We start from the raw sequence: 22,846 nt of genomic DNA on the forward strand, positions 1-22,846 counted from the left end.
AGTTACTTTTAAGATTAGAGCAGAGTGACAGCAGCTTTGCAAACAGCTCTGGAATTCACTCTCTCTCTCTTTCTATCACACACACACACACTAGCTCAGCTCTTTTTACTTTTAAATTGTATTTGCGCTGAAATCCCTCCACTGTGTTCTTCGCCAAAGTGGGAGATAATTCTGAGTGACAACTCCACATCGAACATCACACAATATGCATTTTCTGTGATTCCATTCGAATGTATTTGTCCCCGCAATTTGTCTCGGGCTTCGGCTGTCACACCAAGAACGGGATTCAATCAGCGGGATTTTATTTATTTTTTCTCCTTTTTAATTCAAAAATTGAATTAACTTAGTTCACCCAGCTCCAGAAATATCAGTATGATCCACAGGGCAAAACATGACAATTACTCAATAGTCTCTGACGAGGAGCTTTCAGACCAAACAGGAAGGATTAAAAATAATGTGAAATAGAAAGAAACTTCATTTGCACTTGTGACCTCACCTTTTTTCCTCCCTTAACCCGGACTGTCCATGATCACACCAGAATCTATCCTCCACTCGTGCTGAATGAAATGTATTCTGAACGCCAGACTGCGCTCAAATGAATGAAGGTATAAGTACGTGACTGTGTATTTGTGAGCTGCGATTGGGCACACAGTCTTCCTCTGGAACATGTGCGCCACCATTGTCCTCCTCCAAATCCGGGACATCTGCTTGACGGTTGACACAGATGCAGCTGAAGTCCCTGTGGTGCTCCAACAGACCGAGTACTTGAGCGAGGCTGCCAGGAACTATCATCGGCAAACAGGAAGCGCCTCCCCAACAGTTGCTTTGACCTGCCTCCAAGGACTGCGGTCACCACTTGAATCTGCCGGACAGTAACTGCAGCCGTCTTGGTCGAGATGCTTTCGTGCTGAAGGGGACATGATCGAACATAAATCCTTTCAGCCATCTGTTGAGGCCCTACCAATGGAGATCCTTTTCATATCTGAAGTGCCGGCCGACCTGCTAAGCCTGAAGCGGGAGGGAAACACAAAGAGAGGAAGACAGAAAGAGAAAGCCAGTGAAAAGAGCAGAATTTTAATGAAATACGCCCCGAGTAGACGGCAGGAGAGCAGCATATGCTTCCTCTGTGTTCAGTTGAGGAGTGACAGAGAGCGTAAGAAGAGCAAAGCTCCATGAGAGCAGCTCCAGGCTATATCTGTCACTCTGATTCAACCTGAAATTGCAGCTAAGAGCCTCACAATACCTGAGCGCTACCTGCGCCCAGGTCTGCGTGTAATTCAGTCTGTTGGCCTTGTCCTCAAGAAGTATAAGCAAAACATACAGGAGGTCTAGCAAATGGAAATGAGGGAACTGAGAGGAGAGGCAAAGGCCGCGGAGGAGAGAGGGAAAGAAGTGAGGTAAAAAGCATTGAAGGAAGAAAAACAAAAAGAAAGTCAGCATGGTGTCAAGGTGAAGAAGTGCTTATGGAAGGTTTGAGTGGGAGAGTAAAGAGTTTACTATGCTTGAAAGAAACTCAGATGTGCAGTGTTTTGTCTGGTTGCATCCTCCTTCCTCCACAGTGAACTCTGGTAAGTCACCTTACAGACGGTCAAGGTGTAGAGATAATTGTGAGGAATATTTGCAGCATGCATGGTTTCAATTTCTCCAAAGAGGAAATGAAGTGTGGAAGGCTTGAGTACATGGAGTACATCAAAGTGTGACTTCCCTCTTATTGGGTTCGTTTTCCGGTCACATACATTGTGCCTGCAGGCATTAGAGTTCAGTGTTTCACCGGGCATCCTGCCAGTATTAGCTTTAAAGTTTGTCCATTCAGCCTTTTCCGACTGCATTGGTCGATTTCAGACTTTAGCTGATGTTTGTCAAGGCAGCTGTGATGTAATTGAAATTGAGAGGATTTTATTTGCTTAGCGCTAATCCCCCTGATTGGTTGTGATCTCCACCGCCTTCCCCCCGAAAGTTAGATGAGCATCTATCACTTGTTTTAATGGAGAGTTTCTCCAAGAGCACTGATCGCTCAGTCTGATGGCGCCATGGGTTGAGGCTTCGTTTTTGCCAGTGTTTGTTGTAATAAACTACACTTCAAGACTCAAAGGTATCAGGTGTACCATAGATTCATAGAGAAAAACCACAACAGTCACGACGGTAGGACTTTGTGAGATTTAGTGGCATCGAGGAGGATGGCTCTGAGCACATGACTTCAGGAGGAGCTTTGCAAACACGATGGGTGAGAAGAAACCAGCAGCAATAGAAGGTCTTGCATCCCTCGTTTCCCTCTCGCAATATGATGACAAAAAGTAGCAATGTGCAATTTCCTCCCAGAGAAATCTGCTGCTTCTTGCCCCTCATAAAGGTCTAGAATAGATCATCCCTCTAATCCAAATATTCAACACACTCACAACTGAAGCCTGGGGCGCTCTGCCCGGGGGCCAACATGTGCTGTCGGGGCATCTTTGAGAAGAGGAACCACGGCGAGAAGCATGGGGGTCTTGGTGAAGCTTGCATCATGGAATGCAGACATGTAGGCCGTGGGGTTTTTTGCAGGGCAGCCAGTTCTTTCTGCAGCCATTCCAGCTTGTTAGTTTTAGATCGAGGCTTAGCCGTGTGACACAATGTAGGGCAGAGAGGGGCAGAAGGTTTTGTAGAGTGTATGTTCAAATTCCGGATGCTTCCAATTGCAGCTTTAAGGAAGGGTATTTAGAGACATCTAAACTTTTCCAGTCTTTCCAATTTGCCGCACGAGATAAAGTAATGAATATAAATTCATGGCAATACGCTGACAGCGGATCACACTTACACATGAATAATTCTTTCATTGTTTTTTCATAGTGATTCATTACTATGGAGAGGAGCCCACCGGCGGGTACAATCTTGGATGGTCTATTAGGGCTGTGAGTAATTATGCTTTGGTTGCTCCTGCCCTCACAGACAGAGAAAGAACAGCCCGAGCCGCATGGATGCAAATCAGACTCCAGCAGAATAATGGCCAGCAAGCTGCATCTGCATCTGCATCTATCCACTCACTCCCATAAGGGAGCATTTTAGGAGAGAATATTAGCTCGGTCACACAATAGTGTCACTGAGCTCATTACCCAGTGCTATGCAAGGGATCTGCAGTCTATATTTCTTATTAGTAATTTAAAAAGTAATTTCTGTTGACTTTTATTTTCTGTGGACATGACTTGTGTTACATTACTCATTATTATGGCGCATCACTCTCCAAATATATGTAATTGCCTCTTCTCTTGCCCCAAAATAGTGGCTCTGCTGAGACTGCTCTCATTTTTAAAGTTAATGGAGCAACGAGCCTCTGCTATTGGAGATGCCATTCTGTTGAGTGCAGCTTGAGTATATGGGGAGACCAAAACTTTATTACCGCAAATAAAGTTTTTGCACAAAGAAACAAAAATATAGCTGAATAGGCATCCGTGAATGATTCAATTATGAAGCAATAAAGTTTAAAGAAATATATTATTTTCTCCTGCTTCAGTCTTAATAAACACTAAACGTCTACTTGAGCTGCTTGGGTTTAAATTTGATCCAGTATCGGTGGCGGCCTGCCAGATTTCAGGAGCGAGTATTGATCGGTTATTTCATTTAGAGCCCCTATAAGTTGTTTATCTGCCTGTTAAGGCGTTTAGATGTGAGAGTGCTCAATGAAGGCATTCCTGTCTATTTGCTGATGGATTTAATCAAAGCCTCGTTTGTTCCGGACAAGTTGATTTTCTTTTCTTTTTTTTTTCCTAAGCCCCTGTCATCGATATATCAATTGTGAAAATACGCTGAGATGTGCAGCAGCTCGTCTCACTTGAGAACATGTTTTGTTTTCGTGGGTGATGAAAATGAAGTTACAGTGACATGAATGATGCCTCATTGGGCCGGAATGTGTGACTGATCAGTCCCCTTTAATCGATGCCTGTATTTAATATCCTGTAAATACTTGTGAATGCTGACTTTGAATAGCAGAGCGCTGTGCTTCATTCATTCGTGCAAACTCACACTGAAATAAAACGATTTGTGGATGGAAGCAGGAGTTTGGATCTTGTTTGAGAAACTCCTGCAGCTTATTAAAAACCAAGGAGACGCAGATTTTTGCATGTGAGCGCACAAATGGAAACAAAAATTAATTCAACTCCCCTACAAAAAAACATAAAAACAAGAGACACTTTAGCTGAAAAGATGCGCAAAACAATACTAATATTACAATTCATAATTACACAGTGATTGGGAAAGCAAATATCGTTATTTATTGGACCATGAAATATTGGAAATAATGGAAGCAGAAGAAACAATTTAGACTTAATTGAAATAATAATTTCATTGTAATAACTTCATGAATTACTTTAACACCTCGCTGAGTAGTAAGTCAGCATCACCGAACGATGAGAATAAACTCAATTCAAGGTGGCAAAAAAGTAGAGCTTTACAAAAGTTTTGCAGGTCAAATAAAGACACTGATTTTATTCAGCCGTAGATATGACCTGCGGATGAACAAAAAAAGGCCTGGCAGAGATGATAAATGTAGGTTGTTGGTTGAGGAGAGCGACGACCAGACAGCTGAATTACTGTGAATGACGGCAGAGGCCCCTTGCAAGCGAAATCACCCACTCAAGTCCTCGGCACTCCAAACCCCAGAGGAGCTCAGGATGTACTTCACACATGATTACGCAAAAGCAAGGTGGAAACCAAGCGTGCAACCTGTCAGTTTTACCCACTCACTCAGCCAGAGCTGCTATGGAACGACAGCCTGGTTGTTTCTGCTCAAAGTTTTTTTTCTAAGGATAACCTCTGCGTGTTTTAGCAGCTGGTCAATGAATTACCCTAGTGGTTGGTAATTACACTTAAATAGAGTCCTGCAGTGCTTCAGGTGGACTCATGTGAGCTCTACCCCTCTGGCCTCAGACACTGACATCGACTCAAAAAGAAAGGAACAGGCGGGGGTATTAATAAATCTACCCTAAACAGTGTTTTATCTTGGAATACTAACGTTGACTCACTCATCTCTCCATCATCCCATCTCATCCCTCCCTCAGAGAAATTTCTGGGTCACCAAGCCTCCAGCTACGGCCAGCTCCTCTCCGTCACCTTCACCTCCGAGACGGCCGAGCTGCTCCCCGACCACGTCACCTTGCTCCTCCAGGGCTCTGGAATCGCCAGATCCGCCGACCTTTCACCCCAACCGGTGCTGGACGAAGACCCCGACCTCACGCCGCGCCTTTCGTTTAGCATCAGGTAAGAGAATGCGTGCACGGTGCCGTCAGTGCAGGCATCTGCATGCATGCGTTGTAGCTGGAGATTTGTTTGTTTGTCGGATTGTTAGCAATATAACTCAAAAAAGTTACAGACGGATCTTGATGAAATTCTTAGGAAATGTTGGGAATGTTACCAGGATTAAATTCTGGTGATGATCCAGAAGAGATCCTGGATTCTGGAACACTTTGAAATGTACATTAACATTGCAGTCAATGGAGCTTCGGTCTGTCTTCCTCAATCTGATTATTGACCGATGTGTATGGAATTTGACGCAGTCATGTCGGATGGTCATGCAGTGATTTTTGGTGTAAATCACAGTATAGGGGGGCTGAGGTGCTTGGTGGAGGTCTGTGCTCTCTGAGTGCTTTTATAGTTTATATTTATATATATATATATATTACTGCTGAGCTTCCGCTGCGTCTCCCTGTTGATTTCCTCCTCATGATTTATACAGCGTCCACAGAGGGCCGACTATCCAGGACACCCTGTACTGATTATAGCGCGTTTGTGGTCCCAGCAGCGATGAAGCCAGCTCCCTTACGCTCTGGCTGTCAGAGCATAAGGCGGTTCCAGAGCGGCAGAATTATATTTCCATGTTATACATTTAGCAGATGGTCTCACCCTGAGTGACTTGAAATGTGTGCAGAAGTGAAATGACACAGAGGTCAGCATACGTGCGACAGAGCGATAGTAAAGGAGGGGGGGGGTGAAAATTATGCTGACATGACAACAAATGCAGCCATCGGGAAATAAAGCAGTCTCCAGTGTAAACAGCACAACGGCTGGTTCCGGATAAATGCTAAAGCAGCATTCTAAAACACAATGAGGATGCATCCATTACTTTCCTGTTGGAAATCAGAATTGCATCATTCTGCTGTAACAAAACTGCAAGAATGCACAAGGAGCTGATGCAAAAGGTGCATGGTGTCCACAAGCAAATCATTAGCTAATATTGTTCCTGCTAATGTTGCTCACCTGTGGGTTTGGGTTTGGATTCACTGAGATATGGACCAATAACAGTGCGTTTGCTGCTTCCTAGACTGTTGAAAGTGACTAATCTGCATCTTATATAGGCAAGAAAACGTTCAAATTATAGTCCCAAAAGGACATCGGCAAATCCTTGATGCTTTTTGGCAATATAAAATAGTTCTTAAAAGGTATTTAACTTTTATAAACCTGCAGACAGTTTGGCAGGAGGACTGTGAGTGCAAATTTAACCTGCATGAAAACTAAAAAATCTATTCAGTCCAGAGCAGTCAGAAAAATAATTTATAGTACTAGCATGTCAAACTTCTGAAAAGTGTGTTCATTTCTGCACTCAATCAGTCGGCAAACTAAACTCATTTCAGTTCATGAGGAAGGAGTGTAAAACAAAACACAGTTTTCACTGTCTGAAACAACTGACAGAAGGTATTAAACATTTCCATGGTATTGTAGTTTTGCGAGAAGCCCCTGTGGTATCGGCGAGCAGCGCCGTAGCTGGAACGCGGCGTGGATCCGCGGCCCCAGGGTGCAGCGTGTGGGCATTTGTTGTCCATTTCCACCCAACGCTGAGGCTTCAGGTTCGACTGAAGCAGCCACAGACAGCCGGCGGATAGACCAACGTCATTGATCCTGATGAGGTCAAATTGGGCATCGGAAGAGGATAATTGCAGCCGTAGGGACACGACAAGCATCCAGACATTTGAGATGATAATAATAATAAATAATCGAAGCCAGACTTTTCAGCTAGTAACGGTGTGTGTGTGTGTGTGTGTGTGTGTGCGTGTGCGTGTGTCACGATTACAATCTGTTTGGAAGGTGCTGTCGTTTATTACACCTCATCGTTTTGATTTGATTTTATACCGCATCATTTTATGTGACATTGTGCACTTATGAAAAATAAAAAACGAATCCACCGTGTTCCTATTCCACGGTCCCGTCGCAGCGGCTGCGAAGCTGACCCAGAAACATTTACCAGTTCTTCCTGACGGATTCCGAGCAGCTCCCGGCCCGGATGAGGTGCAGAAAAAAAAAGCCTGAGCACTGCAGAAGACTGGGTGACGGCTGTTGTTTGTATGCGTGTTTGTTTGCTTGTATTTGTGTGTTGGATCATTTGATCGTTGTTTGCTTCTGTGTCTGCGCGCGCATTTGTGCGTTCATGTAGTTATTAATTTACTTGTTCTTTCTGAGGGGGGGGGGGGTATGTTCATTCCATCTTTCATCCTTTCACATTTCTGTTTACATTTGGATGTTGGTCCTCCTCCTCCAGGGAATCACATCGTGTGTGTGTTCGTTGTGTACTTCCAAAGCTCTGCGTTCTCATCGTGTTGATGAATGCTGCGTCACTGACAGTAAAGTTTGAACGCTTGGCCCATATTTGCCGGGCGTCCCCGGCCTCCATCGGCACCGACCGTTTTAAATGTCACCGGGACGCAGCCTCCCGCATGCACGGGCACATTTGTTCTCTAATCGCATCCACACACCTCCAGGCACGTTTATATTAAAGCACCGTCAGAATCAAAATGTTATTTTGGCTTTCAGGGGTTCATTTTTCATGATGGCTCCATCCCCATCTCTAAATACAGCGGCAATCAGAGGTTGGATGTTGTAATAAAAAATGGCAGCAATTAAAATCAAGCTGTTACACAGAGCTGATGGTGTTTCCACACTTGGAGCTGGCAGCGTTGGTTGTGTGGCTCATGATTTGTGTTGTCAAGCCGAGATTAGCATCTTTATTTGGAAACTGAGAGGAAAGCATTGATTCAATTGTTTTCCCAGCCTGCCTTTTTTTTAGCTGCATATTTTTTTAGTTAGTATAATATTTTCCCATATAAAGAAATTTGTGTTGAAAAATTGCATTTTGTTTTAAATTCAAAAAGTGTCCAAAGACGGCGTGACGTTCGAGCAAAATACTGTTTAATGTGAGCAAACATTCCGACGAAGCTCATCTCATCTTCCTCAGTTACAGTGTGTTTAGTGTGAAACCGCCTCCTTTGTTTACCCAAACATTGTTCTGTTTCCGAGTAGGAAGGGAACTGCAGCCAATCACTTCAGTTGGAATAAAGTTGTCAAGCGATGGCTCCGCCGCCAGCAGGGAGAGAAGGAGCAATTACACCCGGCGGCGTCTCCTTCCCTCTGCAGCTCTAAAAACAGCTTTAAGGCAGATTTACTCCCCCAAAAAATGAGCCCATCCGGGGTGTTTGTCTTTGACCAGCCTTTCCTTTTTAAAGTTTAACAGTGTAGGCCTCACCGGTGTACAGAAAGGGGGGCCTGACCTCCTGCCATCCCTTATGATCCTTCAAATTTGTTGTTGATTTTTGTCCCTCGAGTATTTTTACGACTTAGCCACGGATTCCGTTTCTCTTGGAAATCCTCCACCAGCTCTTTGATCGCACGTTAAGGCTTCCGCTCGATTCTCCTCTTCCCCCAGTCTGCTCCTCTTTTCCACTCACCCTTCACGGAGAAGTGGTCATTCTGGAGGCGGTATAGGGACTGAGGAGGAGGCAGACCGGGGCTGAGGAGGTGAATCCTCCGGCGATGGTCTGCAGGGGGAGCGGGGATGTAATCAGTCACAATGCTGTGGCTACATCTGATGAGGTCCGTGAACCTGGGGGGGGGGGATGCATCTGGCTCGGCCTCAACATTAAACCTCTAAAAAAAAAATACAAAGGGCTTAAATCACTCTATTTTTCTCCCTTCCCTCACTTGGCAAAGTGTTTTGAAGCCGGTAATCCTCCTCATCCAGCCCAGCACCTCCTTCACAGCGTTTTGTTGCAGTGTGTCTTCAGCTCCGCCCTTGTGTTGCCGTCTTTATCTCTCCTTCTCAGGTGATGAGGGAAGAATATTACCAGCGAGTTGATGCTTAGGAGACATGAAGTGTTCATGAAGTATATCTGCAGCAATCTGGTTTTGCGAGAATCACCCTCAAGTCTAAATTCAACTTGTAAATATGTGATTTAATTACTCTTAGGTTCTTGCTCCCATCAGAGGATCCGGCCTGTGATCCCAGTTTAAGGGCTGGGCTGTCCCATCTGAAGCCTCTCTCTGGTGCCTGCACACCAATAATGAGCTTCCCCTTTAGCGAGGAGAGCAAACCCGGCAGAAAGAAGCTCTTCGGTTAGCTTTCTGAAATCCACTGGAGCATGGAGGACAGAGACTGTCATTAAAGTCCTCCTCTCCAGAGAAACTCTCCACAGATCTCATTACACTTCTCAGGTACATGCACTACCTGCTGCGCCGTTCCCTCGTCCTCCCGCTGCCTCTTCCAGCCTCCCACGCAAACACGTTAAGAACTTGAGCGTGCCCGACCGTCCACACAAACCCCACTGATCCATGCGGATGTCTCGCCATGTGATTTTCAGCAATCCGATGTAACATATACGTAAAAAAGAAAAGAAACACACACACACACACTTGTTTAGAAAACAGGAACGCACGCGTTTCAGTGTTTTGCTGAAGGCACGTCGGGGCATAAATAAACATGAGCGAGCGCACATCTGTCATGACTGACAGCATCCTCTTTCATCGCAGGCAAATATATTAGCCTGTTAAGTGGTTATGTGTTCCCAACCGGCGCAAAGATCATTTCAACATCAGATGAAGGAGAGCAGTGGGATGTGATCCAAAGGGGTTGATGAAGGGAGGAGGCGGTTAAGTCAGCATCCATTCATCCCTCTCGGCGTTCCTGCGTTTCCTTGGAATCAGTAGGCCGGGAGATTTTATTGCCTCGCTTGTAGCCATATGTGTGCGTCTCCTGCATGTAAAGCGTAATATTTACAGCTCGCACGCTCAGCTACTTTTAACAATCGACTGATAAATGTTTGCTGTTTAAACTGCCAAATGTGTTGGGGGGGGGGGGGGGGGGGATGTATGTGGGAATGCCTTCAGAGGATATGAGGCAATTTGCAGCTGTCACCGCGGCGCTGGTAGCCGTGTGAGCATGTGGTCCATCTGGCGGCGAGCTCATTTCTGTGAACATTCACACACACGGGTGGATCATAGCTAAGGGTCGGCTGAATATATCGAAGATAAAGCAGAATCTGACAGGCGACTGAGAAAAAGCAAGAAGGAACATGAAATTATTACGTGCCTCAGCAAACCTATGAATTATTTGTGATTTATGTGGCCCAACAGTCCCGGGCCGGAAACGCAGCGCTCGTGCCGCTCGCATTGATCTCATCCAGGACTGCTAATAATGTCAACACTTGGATTGTTTCTGAGTATCCTGTTTGCATTTTCCATCTTTGCGCTCGTCTTCTTATCCTCCTTATCGGTCTCATCGTTCTCTCGCTCATGTTCCATCTCTCTCTCTCTCTCTCTGCGCTCTCTCTCTAAAGGGTGCTGGTGGGGGTTTGTGTGCCTGCTACTCTTTTGGGCTTCTCTCTCTTGATGATCTCCTCTCATCCTTAGTGGAGCAGGCTTAATTACAGCGTGGCTCTCTGCGCTCTGCTTGGTGCTGATTAAAAGGGACACTGATGCTCCGTAGAGAAAGCCGGACTGGGAGTTTGTTCACTTTCATGCACACTCGGCTTATCGCTGTCTGACCAGCTCCATTACGATGGCTCTGAAGCCCGGTTTGTAATTGCCTCTCTTTATTACTGTGCCGACATGACGGGCCATGGGAACAAGGACAGGCTGCATCAATGTGCCGGCGTGTGTGCAAGCGAGGAACACACAAACACGCAAAGGCTCCGTCTCAATTGCAAAGCTGAGATGACCGTGTGCACAAAAGTAAACCGAATATTTTGGAAGGAAGTCGCATTGGGCTGGGAGGCGTCGACCTAATGAAATAGAGGTCATCATCAGTGGTTTAGTCAGGACTCAAGACTCTAAAACCACACGGGCCGCTGCATGACGCTTTATTTACGGGACCAGTTAACCTCACGTCTGCACAATGTTTCATGTTAAGTGATGAATTGGATTTATCGTTTGAGGGCAAAGCGGTGCACCGATGTCGCCGTCCATAGAAAAACAAGACTAATACTTACAGGTACAGAAAGTTTGAAGTCATTCCCTTCCTTCATCAGACTTCAGGACTGATTCGAGTAATGTCAGTCACCTGTAGACGTGCTTCCTGCACCTGTGCGCCTGCATCCTGTTTCGCGCTGCTGCTCCTCGTCTTTAGCAGCTTCACGGGATCCTGTGTGAAAATCTCCATGTTTACGACAATCCCTGCGTCGGGCTGACACAGCAGTTCTCGTGGAGGTGGAAAGCGTGCGCGACAGCTGCAGTTAAACGGTCGGATGTCAGAGACTCAGCGTTCAAGGCTCTGGATGTGTGTTCAGTTGCATTGTGGGTATGTTGCCATCGGTAGCTTATAATAAAAAGTCCAACTGTGGCCGGGCAGGTTTTTTTTATCTTCTCGTTTCACTGTTATTTAAAAAGAAACACCCCAATTGTTATAAATCAACCACACAATCACATTTGCTCCTCCCTATTTATAAAAAAGTAGTCTTCGGTATTTGAACGCATTGCGTAAACATGATGCAAATGATGCGTTTGCTGTCCTTGCTTTTCATAGGCTTCAAGAAAGCGAGGCGAGATTCACGCCGCCATCGTCCGCCTTCGATTTCCAGCATCTCCTTTACAACCTGACGTCTCTCCGGATCAGTAACGCCGGAGGACTTGACTGTAAGTTTTTGTGTTGGTGTGTGTGTGACGGCTCTGCATTCACATTAATTCACACAATTTACATATTTCTGCTTGATGCTTGTTTTTTCCTTTCGCTGCAATGAAAGAACAATCAGCTTCACACTTTGATTAAATAAAAGCATATTTTCCTCTCACAGCAGCAAAAATGATTAAAACCACACCAAATATAGCTGCTAAAACAATGTCAGTGTTATTTAGGGAATAGTTCAATGTTCCAAATCTGCTTCGTTATAAAACAGGACATTTATTCCCAGATGTTAGGAACTAGTTCTTGAAATCCTCCTCCTGTTTCCCACCATGTCCGCCCTCCTATTCCATCTGATCGTCTGCACTGTAAAACGCCGGCAGGATCTGAGCGGCGGTGCTGCGGATCAGAGCTCCAAGAAGACAGAACAGCTGGCCGGCATCACCAACGCTCCCACACTTAAATCATTTTAATTTGTTCCTCGCTGCTGTGTAGATCCGCGTGCACGCGCAGAAACGGGAGCACAGTCATGCATATTCACTCTGAATGTTTCCAGTAGCCACCCACCCTCATCAGTGTGCAAACAGCCGACCACACAGCTCACACAGAATCTATTGCACATCACAGGGGAGGAACTGTTTGGTCGCGTCTCTTAGTCCTTCTCAAACAGTGTTAGAAGTGTTTTATTGCTTCAGGCTGAGCGGCAAACTCTAATTTGAGAACCCCGTCAAGCTGTCCTTTCAACTTCCCTGCGCCTCTCGCGCTCTCTTTTTAATCTTTAAATTTCCCTCTTATAAGAGAAGCATGTTATTTTAATGACGCCATTGTCTTTTTACAATAAAGGCAGGCTTTTGACAGCCGTCTTTGTGAAATCCTGTAATGTCCTCATGCCAGAAAAATCGAGTTCTGAAAAGAGAGCACAGGCAGACTTAATGGCTTCGTGCACATACACCTGAGGTGAGGCGGTGGCGGCTTTTCCGCTTGACAGCTCGTGGCTGTTCTGCATCCAGCTTTGATGGAGAGCGCCGGCACTACGCGTCTTAAAGAGGAAGTGTTTTTAATGAGATGAAATGTAGGGGTGGGTGTCTGAGACCAGTCTTAATCACACCGCTTCACCTGTTCAATGAGCTAATAGAAAGCAGGAGGAAAGGGGCGGAGGTATAGCCGAAGGTCAGTCATGGAGGAGGACGAGGACAGGCTGACGTTTCCCTGAAGGAACGGCTGGATCACAAGGGCTGTCCTGATCTATCTGTATCTATCCATCCATCCCTCCATCCATCAATCCATCCAGCCATCCATCCCTCATCCATCCATCCATCCATCAGTTAATCTCTGGTTTTGGGGAGCACAGGGTAGAGAGGTTCAGTTCAGTATGTCCCGCCCCCCCATCATTATTGACGAGAGTAGAGAGGATCTTGACGCCCTGCAGGAGCTGCTCGTCTGACACACCTCCACCAGCCTCCCGTCTGCTCTTCTCCTCTTCTTGCTCTGCTGCAGTGATTTATTCATTTGTTATATCAAACATTCCCTCGGTGTGTATGCGTGCGTGCGTGCGTGCGTGCGTGCGTGCGTGCGTGCGTGCGTGCGTGCGTGCGTGTGTGTGTAAACACAGGCCAAAACCTGTAATGAGACAGGGAGGGAGGGACAGCACTGCAAGAAATGCTAATAACCCACTGCTTAACGACACACACACACACATGCATACCTATAATTCCAGGGAATAGCAGGATTCATAAACATTTCAACCGACCTCTAAGGCGACAGTTATCTGTTTACTCCAGGCCTTTATGACAAACCGCTCTTCATGTCTTTCCCTCGCCGTCCTCCTCAGACACATCTCAGCTCGTGAAGGTGACCCTGACCTCAGCTTTCATCTCCTCCGGTCCATCCAGCCTTCCGGCCCCATGGGTGGAATCTTGTTCCTGTCCCCAGGCTTTTGCCGGACAGTTTTGCGAGCAGTGTGCGCCGGGATTCACCCGCGATGACCCCGGCAGAGGGGCGCTCTCGACGTGCGTGCCGTGTCGCTGCCACCAGCATGGGACGTGTCACCCGCAGACAGGTACTAAAAATACCGCCCAGAAGTTTCCCGCCGTTTCTTGTCTTTCCTTCCTCCCTCCTGAGCCTCTCCAGTCTGAACCGCCCATAGATGGAACCAGAATCCAGATGCCTTATTTTTCTCTTTCACCCTTATTTCAGATTCATCTTATCAATATTTACTGAAAACATGTTTGAATGATTCATATTTCAGCTTTGCAGAGCTCCACCGTCTGGAAGCTGTGAGCTCCACGACTGTGATTGGCTGCATCTCCGGGAAACTGCAGTTGGTTAAATTTGCAGATAATTCATATGATTGGATAAAATCGGCCGCGCTATGCTTTTCCGCTGCATCCTTAGCGAATCCATCGATGCTTGAATTCACAGCAACCGTTGTGCCGTATTGTAATATCATCAGTAACAAACTCCTTAAGGCTCAAATCTTGCTGTTTCGTGGAAACGCATTTCCTTTTAACTAGAAAAGGAAGTCGTTTTGTTTCTCGTGCAGTTCAAGCTGAAGTGTCCAGCAGGTTATAAAAGCATCATTTCCTGAGTGTAACGGATTTACATTCTGTCTCTCAAGTTCAGAACTACAAAGCAGCTCCTGCTTTTGGCAGCAGAACAGCGCATTATGTCTTCCTGTTACTATTAAACTGATCCAAGCTGCTGCTCGGGCGAGGAATCGGTTCCTCTGAAGCGTTCGGCCAGCTTCATCAGAGGTTGTCGAGACGACGCTTTCTGTCAACGTGCCTCAGAGAGAGCAGATGGAACAGAAAAAAGATGCCCCCCCGCCCGACTCTTTCCAGAGCTGACGTTGAGTCATCATTGCTTCAAGGGACTGTAGCTCAGTCACCCCCCCGGAGCATTGGCAAGCCATCACTCAAGCTGGAGACTGGATGGCTGTACTAATACGGCGATATCCTCATTTCACACAGCTAATCTGTATAATGCCAGCTAAACTAGACGTGTGCAATGCATCTGTCATTTTACGGCAGACAGCGACGGCGGCCGCGGCGCTCTTTCAGATCCGTATCCCAAACACGGCGTCCCGTAGATGGGAAGTAAGGCAGCAGCTGTCGGGCGTGTAAACAAGTCAACCACTTTGCAATTATTTATAAGCGTGTATCAGAGTGCGTCGTATATGGACTTAATTATTGCATCTCACTCTCGCCGTTTTTAAACGAGTCTCGTCATCATAACGAGAGCTGACAGCTTTCCCGTCCGAGAGTCCCGCCCTCCATCTTTTATCTTTCCTCAATCTCCTGCTTCCTCTCCGTGTCTCCCTCCAACCCTTAGCCTTAAAGTGTCAGAGATCTGACCTAGTTAGAAGACGCCAGAAGCTTTGCCTGTGAGTGTGTGTTACGTTTGTGGTTATGCGCGTGTGTGTGTCTCCGGTCCAGAAGCTAGTCTGGTATCACTGCCTCCCTGTCTCCCCTCTAATTAGACTTGTTAAGTGTCTCTTGACTAATTATGTCTAATTTGCTTGCAGATTTTCTGCATCTTTTATGTGTCTTCTCAATGTGGATGTCTCTCCCTCGTTCACACAGACACCGGTTCTCGCTGCCTCTTTCTCTTCTGCAGGCTTCCTCCTCATCTCCGCTCTCTTCAGTCACCTTGACTCTGCTTTTGGAAGTCCTTGACTCCCCTGTCTGTGCCTCCTGTTCCAATATTCTGCTCCTTCATGCAGTATGTCATCAAATCCGGATTTGTATGGAGAGTAGAACTTGCCGCCAATAATTAAACATCTTTTATCATAATAGTGGAAGCAGCAGGCTTGTATAGAACTTTAATACTTGCTGAGCAAAACAGGAATCCCATCCGATTTACAGCAGAAGAGAAATCTGCTGTGCGAGTAAGAGACCGGACTGTTGTGGAAATGTCTGTGATAATTATCATACAACTTACCGGTTTCTACTGATGATGACTCTGTTTAGAATCAAAGAGAGAGAGAGAGAGAGAGAAAACAGTTACATGGCCTGAGTGCCACACGAAGGGTGGATGGGTGTTAAGTAGGGAGCGCGAGGTGTCCTCTGAGTCATGGATCAAACATCCAGAGCGCCGTGTGCTTTTGGCGCGAAGCTTTAGAGCTGAATAGCAGCAGAGTAGAAGCTAGTTAAAATTAGCATGTCATTTTCAAAAGGGGTTACGTTCTGCTCCGAAGGCCCGCGGGCTCGTCTTTAATGAAAGCACGCGAGCAAAACAACCGGCAGAGGCTCGCCATTAATCTATAAGTTTAGGTCAAGGGGAGTTTTCAAAGTAAGTCGATTACAGACACCCGGCTTGTCATTTGTCTCCACAAGGGCGGCCCAACCTGCTGTTTCTCCTTTCACAATCTTAATTGCCGTATAATTGCTTAACGACTTGTGTTATCATACCGGATGCGCCCACGGATAGTAACTGGGACGGCGTTTATTCACTGGCCGTCGAGGGAAGCTGCGTCCGATCGTGCATCATAATCTTGATTTATTAGCGTTCTCTAAGTTGTGTCGCCTCATTTTGCCGTCGCGCCGCACGACAGATTGGGATTGTTCATATTTGTGGTAGAATAAACGAACCACAGTTGCTGCCGAGCGTCCGGCGGCAAGTCAAGCGTGTTTTTTACGTGGGAGGGGCATAGTTTCATTTTGCCGTGGACGGGACGTGCTTCCGTTCTGGATTGGGCAGAAACCATTCATTATAAGCTTGGGGGGGGGGGGGGGGGAGCAGAGAGGTGATTGGAACGTATAGATAGCATGGAGGCACTCAATTTTCTCTGCAGTTCACACAGCGGGGAGAAGCTCGTTAATCACCTCAACAAATGAAACGCATGATGCGGCACTGCAGTCGCTGTCGGGTTTGGAGCGTTAGGGCGCCGTGTTAATGCTCCTCTGTTAGCCCGGGCCCCTAACAGACCCTTGTTAGTCCTCCGTGGCAAACGACACTTGTACTTGCGTCTTCAGAGGAAACTGTCAGCCCAGGATTTCTGAACCAAACTGACTGAAATAGCAGGTTGCTCAATGTCTTGGGTTCATTTAGAGGCGTTCATTTAGAGGCGTTCATTTAGAGACGTCCACCGAGGCAAGACGGGCCGACAAAGTCTCAGACTGGGCTCAGTTTTAAGCTGAAAGTCAACGTTTCTGCGGCTTTGATTCATTCCACTGCTTCTACAAACAGCTGGATTTAGTATGAATAAGAAATCACACAGTTATTACGTTCGTAGCGAAGCATCTCATGCATGGAATCCTTTGGTGCAACAGCGTGATGTCATGAACGCTTCAGCGGGGCTGTGAGCGACTTACGTCTGCACACCCGCGATGCTAATCCTTCGAGTTAAAGCACATTTTGACAGTTTACTTTGACTTTAAAGACATGCCTGGATAAAAATGAAAGACCCCCCCCAAGCAGCTTGATGCAGTTTGTGCATCAGGAACAAATAAGGTTCTTGTTCCGCTACAACAGAACAGCATGTTTGGCCCCTCACTTTGACATTTGTGTGGGGCCAAACTTTTGAATAATGCACTGTGGTTTTGCATAGCGAAATGTCGTCTGGTGGAGGAGGTAGGCAACGGGGGCTCAGGCAGCAAAGGTCATAGGTCATAGCCCCGAGTAGCTTTCTTGTTTCATCAGTTAGGCTACAGAAAGAAGAAATGAGCAAATATGCTGAACATTGCAATTGTCATTAGGACGCGACGTTAACAAAGAGGATACCGTGAGAGCTGCTTTAGCATCAAACGGAAGAAGCCGAGGCGTGTATTTCCCAAACGCCTGCCTAAATGCCATCTTCAGCTCTCTAAGGTCATTAGTTGGAAAAATCTATGAGAGAAAGTTGAGGCAGACAAATTAATAGAGAGCGAAGCTGGCGCGAGCATGGGCTTATTCGGTGCGCTAATCTCTCTTGTGGGTTGCGTTTATTGCGGGCTAAGCCCTGAGATGCCTGGTCTGTATCCGCGTGATGGAATATGAGGAGTGACAGCGAGGGAAAAAAGAACTGAGAGTGAGCAAAAAAAGACAGATGTAGTCGGTTAGAATAGATCTTAGCATGTAATTTCTCTTGCTGATCCCATTAAGCACGCTTTACTTGTCTCCTCGCAACCAGCATATTTAGTTTACACAAAAATAAACGGGAAGATAAACAATCCTCCGCCCGCCTCGGCCCCCAGACACACTGTCAGAAATCACTAGTTTGAAAAGGTCTCAACCTTTTCCTTGATGGAATTGGTGAAGACAAGAAAAACTTGTGCAACCATCCCGGCACATCGCCGGCATGAGGGGAAATGAGGAAATGTTTTCCCAGCCTGGAAACAGCAGCTGTGAAAAGAAGCCGATACCATCACAACCTGGATAAGCATAAAACGTATTTGCCTTGTTACGGGTGGATATATAAAATGTGACGGAAGTTAAAGGACATGCAGCAGACACAGTGTGCTAAGAATGCTAAATGTGTAGGCTGACTGGAACGCTAAGATTAAACTACTCGGATTAAACCAATTAAGAACCAAATGACAGGTTTACATTTGATTCTGTTTGAAATTCATCCCAGTAGTCACAGACCCGCAAAAATCAACCTCATGGTGGGACCAGAGGAGAAGTTATGTGATATATGAAAGACATATTCCTGATCCCACCCCTCTATCCATGCCCCGCCCCTCCTCAGAGATTTGTCCCGAGCCCCGAGCCCCCGAAGAGGCCTTGGCTACGGCAATGTGGCTGACAGCCTCTGTACACAAAACAAAAATTGTTGCGTTCATTTCCCACAGTCACAGTATGACAAAGCATATTTCTCCAGTCATCCGTCTTGTGCCCATTATGTATGTGGGTGGACAGAATATATATAACCCCCCCCCCCCCGCCCTTAAAAGGCCTGGCCGTCTTCCATTCGGCCGTCCACCCATTCAGACCCTCATCGTGCCTCGTCTACACAGCAGCAACACGTCGGCTTTAAATTAGACAGCAGCACAACCAGTGCTGCAAATTCGCCCCAGTGTTTCCCCCCCAGGCTTTGTAGATGCAGACCCCCCCCCCCACCCACCCACCCACCCACCCACCTCTTTATGTCTCTTTCTCTATTTTGTTTCTTCCTCTGCTTCATTAAAACACTGTGTTCACATGCATTAGTAAATAGATTTCCTTGGCCTGGAGCTTTTCACTGTTCCATTGGTCTACGGAGACAAGCCTACTAGAGAATGTGAAGGTCTTGGAATGTGAAGGTCTGTGTATTTCGCGGAGCGTCTGCATTGTGTTTATGTAAAGCAGAGCCGACGGGAGAAAGGGCAATATGTTGTTTGAGTCGAGATTCATTCAGCTTGGAAAGGCCTTTTTCACTGAATTGTTTAGCCACATAATTCACGTGGGCTCATTCTTCTTTAAGCTCATGTGACGTGTTTTACTTGTATTTATTTCTAGGCTCATGCATCTTCCAAGACCCCCCCCCCAGTGGCATGTGAAGATTTTTTTTGAGAAATTCCAGGCAATGAATAAATCAAGTTTGGGGCATGAATGTAATAACAGAAAGATTTTAAAATCAATTTCTCTTTGAGTTTGTCCTCCCGTAGTTCTCTGTTGAGGCTCCCGAGCTTTAGCAGAGCACTATTCCTATTCTGCACAGGTGCATGGAGTACGTTCATTCTGAATCTGTGTGGAGGTACGAGGAGAATGATGAATAAAAAAAACCACTCCATCCTGATTGGTTCCCATATTAAAAAACGATCAGGCGGAGAGTGGAGAGCTGAAGATCAGCGGGTTCGGACCCGATGACCGCTCCCATCCAGCAGGTCAGCAGGGATGTGACGACCCCCCCCCCCTGCTGTTCAGCCAGTTTGTGGTGCATGGCGTTAGCTATTCCGAGGAGCCCCTGGAATGACAATAGAGTCAAGGAGGTCCTCTGTGGCTCTCCAGCCTCGTATCACATCCAGTCATCTTCACACTCGGTAAAGTCAGCACATTGCCGCCATTAAATTTACTACGGCTCATTGGGGAATGGCGCCGCCAGTGTCGTTGCAACGCCTTGTGCGATTCCAGAAAGATTCACTGCTTTATTCTGTGAACTATCATTATTACTAAATACTCTGCTTAAATGACTTGCATTTTATGCTTGGAAGTCATGTATTATTCACCTCGCTTGCTGAAGAACTAATGATTTTTACCCAGAAGTCTGCACTTCATCAGGCAACTGAATAACCCCCCCCCTAATGGCTATACAGGATCAATTTGCAGCTGTTATCTCGACTCACAGGTCTGAAGTCAACGGGATTTTATTTAGTGATGGGAGACGTTGGTTTCAGTCGAGTTTCAGTATCACTAGAGGCGAGAATTTTCTTTACTCCGATGTTCGGTTGGTGTGGGTCGAATTAAAAATGTACAGGGGAGGGGCTTCTCGGCGAATCACACTGCAGGCTCTGAGGGAGTGGTGGGAAATTTTAATGAGGAGAATATAAAATCACACGCCGTGGATTATTTGCTCTGGAACATCAGTGCAATTATTGTTATCAGCCCTCGCTTTGGGTCGACTTGGACGTTTTCAAAAATGATTGAAGTGATTTGAGCTCCTCTGATGTCCAGAGGCTAAAAGCATGCAGCAGGAATGCCAAACGCCTTCCTCGTCCTTCCTGCAGCCGCACGGGCTGCAACAAAATCGGGATTTTATTACACTTTAAAATGCATTAGCGGTGATTAAAATGTACTGAGTGTCTGCTCATGACGATGCAGTGATAAATGTAACTTTTTGAGCATCTGTTTTTCTTCTTCTTCTTCTGCGGTTTTTGAAGTATGTCAACACATATTACTCCGCGGTCCTCTGTAAGCTGTAGTCAGACAGTTATTAAATGAGAATGCCACACTGCATTATGTCACATCTTCACAAATTTCATTGTAGAAGTTGCTGCAGCTTGGATTCCACCAGAACTTTGAGGCTTTGAGGACGTAAGCGGGTTCTATTCTCTGAGCCACTGCAGAGCGCTGATCCGCAGCAGGGGGGAGGGCTCTCGTCCCCTCTGTTTCAAAGCCGTACAGCTCAGATGCGATGTCTTTTTCTTCACCACTGCTGTGGACATTTTTCTCTGATAAGCCTGTTCTATAATGCAACAGTGTGTGCAGCTTGCCGGGTTTGAGACGCGGCATAATGAGGACTGAAACTCTGATCGATAAACTGGAGAGAAACCACGAGAGATTTGGTGCATCTTCGGGCGCATCGACACGTGTTGCACATGATCAAGTCCTTTAAAGCGGCGTGAGGCGGCTGGTTGCTTTTCTAAGACGGTTTGTTTTTTAAGGACATCATAGGATCCGTAATCTCCTCCGCTTGGCGGGAGAATTGCTTTTTCTTCTTGAAGGTCTGTCGGACTCAATTTGGCTCTTATATTTCCCAAAGCAATTATAGTTGGGGTGAATTTAGTCATCTTATGGTCTCCATGGTGGGCTGGGAGGGGGGGTGGGCGATGCATGGGAGGTGAGCGGCAGCACTGATGGTCAGAGACACAGCGCCCTCTGCTGGCAGAGCATGTAACGTCACTTCCTCTGTGGTTGATTGGCACTTCTCTCCTCTCTCTCTCTCTCCCTTTCAGGTGTGTGCGACTGCTCAGACTTCACCGCCGGGATGACCTGTGAGCGCTGCCTGGATGGTTACTATGGCAACGCGTTGACTGGCACTCCCGGTGATTGTCAGCCTTGCCCTTGCCCAGACCGTACCGGCTGTGTCCAAGTCGCCCAGACAGGAGAGGTGGTCTGTACCAACTGCCCCGCAGGTCAGACAGGTGAGATGCAGCGCCGGCGGCGTAAAGACATTCTCAAGGCGCCATGTGGTAAAATAATTTGGCAAAACAGTCGCAGCCTTTCCACAAAAGACCCTTGAAGCAGTTTTGCCTTCATTCCGGTTGCTGTGTGTCTCCTCGGTGTGTCTCATTGTAATTTATTTAGTGCCCAGAGAAAGATTTAGCTCAGTCATTCATAAGATTCCTGCCTGCTTCTTTTACCTCTCCACCCCACACAGGGATCCGCTGTCAGATGTGTGAAGACGGTTACTATGGAGACCCCCTAGGCCAGTCCGGATCACCTCGGCAGTGTGTGATGTGCGACTGCAACGGCAATATGGACTTCAATGCCGTGGGGACGTGCGACCACATCACCGGGCGTTGCCTTAAATGCCTGGGCCACACGGAGGGCGAGCGCTGCCAGCGCTGCCAGCGGGGTTTCTACGGCGACGCCCTGGACCGAACTGCTCGCCAAAGGTGCAAACGTGAGTGACCGTGGAGGGACCGCACAAAAACAGCAGCGTAATAAATAATTATGGCGAGGATTTAACAACCAACGGTGGGGGGTGAGATTTTAGTTCTGTGAGACACTCCGAAAGACACTTTGTTTGTCTTAATTAAATGTCTAAAATAATTGTGTGACGCTAAAAGGTTGTTTTCAGTTCAAGCTGGCACTTCTCTCCCCTTCACAAGATAATGGGCTGAGAGAGTTTCTCGCCTTCCGCAGGTGCAAGTGTAATCCGATTGGCTCGTCGTCCGTCGCGTGTCATCCAATCACAGGACAGTGTGTGTGTCGCACAGGAGTGGAGGGAACCCTGTTTCTCTCCCCTCACCTGAAACCTGATTTTTTGTTTTTGCATGAGCGTTTTCAGTGAAGCGGGGTCGTAACATATTCATGTCGTCTTAAACATTTCATTTCGTTGCGTCTGAACCGTTTTGAAAAACACAATCTATTATTCAAAAACATCGGAGGGAATCTTCACTAATGATTCCTCGCATGTCTTCATTAGATCAGGAGTGAATCTACTGAACAGCGTTCAGAACCATTTCCATTAAGGTTTAGACAGCCTTTAAAGAAATGGCTGAATAAATGACGAATCGGGAGTTTGGATTTGACAGGTGTAGCTCCCGGCTCAGCAAAGGTGAATGCTTCAAGTAAGCGGCGGTAATGGCTGCGAGAGATTTCCCAGACTCCCTCCCCACCCACAAAATAATAAAAGGCGAGTCTTTGGGTTGGGGA

General features: G+C 46.6%; 1 protein-coding gene across 1 annotated transcript in view; it reads left to right on the plus strand.

Annotated features, from left to right (window-relative positions):
- The window catches only part of lamc3 (laminin, gamma 3), a gene marked incomplete at its 5' end in the record, with an annotated part of 60,205 nt that overhangs the window by 25,262 nt on the left and 12,097 nt on the right, over positions 1 to 22,846 (plus strand). Inside the window, 5 exons of the mRNA XM_068759141.1 lie at positions 5,031 to 5,229; positions 11,753 to 11,862; positions 13,680 to 13,907; positions 21,421 to 21,609; positions 21,846 to 22,091. Of these exons, the coding sequence (XP_068615242.1) occupies positions 5,031 to 5,229; positions 11,753 to 11,862; positions 13,680 to 13,907; positions 21,421 to 21,609; positions 21,846 to 22,091 (972 nt within the window). The remainder of the gene's footprint in view (positions 1 to 5,030; positions 5,230 to 11,752; positions 11,863 to 13,679; positions 13,908 to 21,420; positions 21,610 to 21,845; positions 22,092 to 22,846) is intronic.

This window comes from Brachionichthys hirsutus, unplaced genomic scaffold (genome assembly GCF_040956055.1).
Source record: "Brachionichthys hirsutus isolate HB-005 unplaced genomic scaffold, CSIRO-AGI_Bhir_v1 contig_618, whole genome shotgun sequence".
NCBI classification, from domain to species: Eukaryota; Metazoa; Chordata; class Actinopteri; order Lophiiformes; family Brachionichthyidae; genus Brachionichthys; species Brachionichthys hirsutus.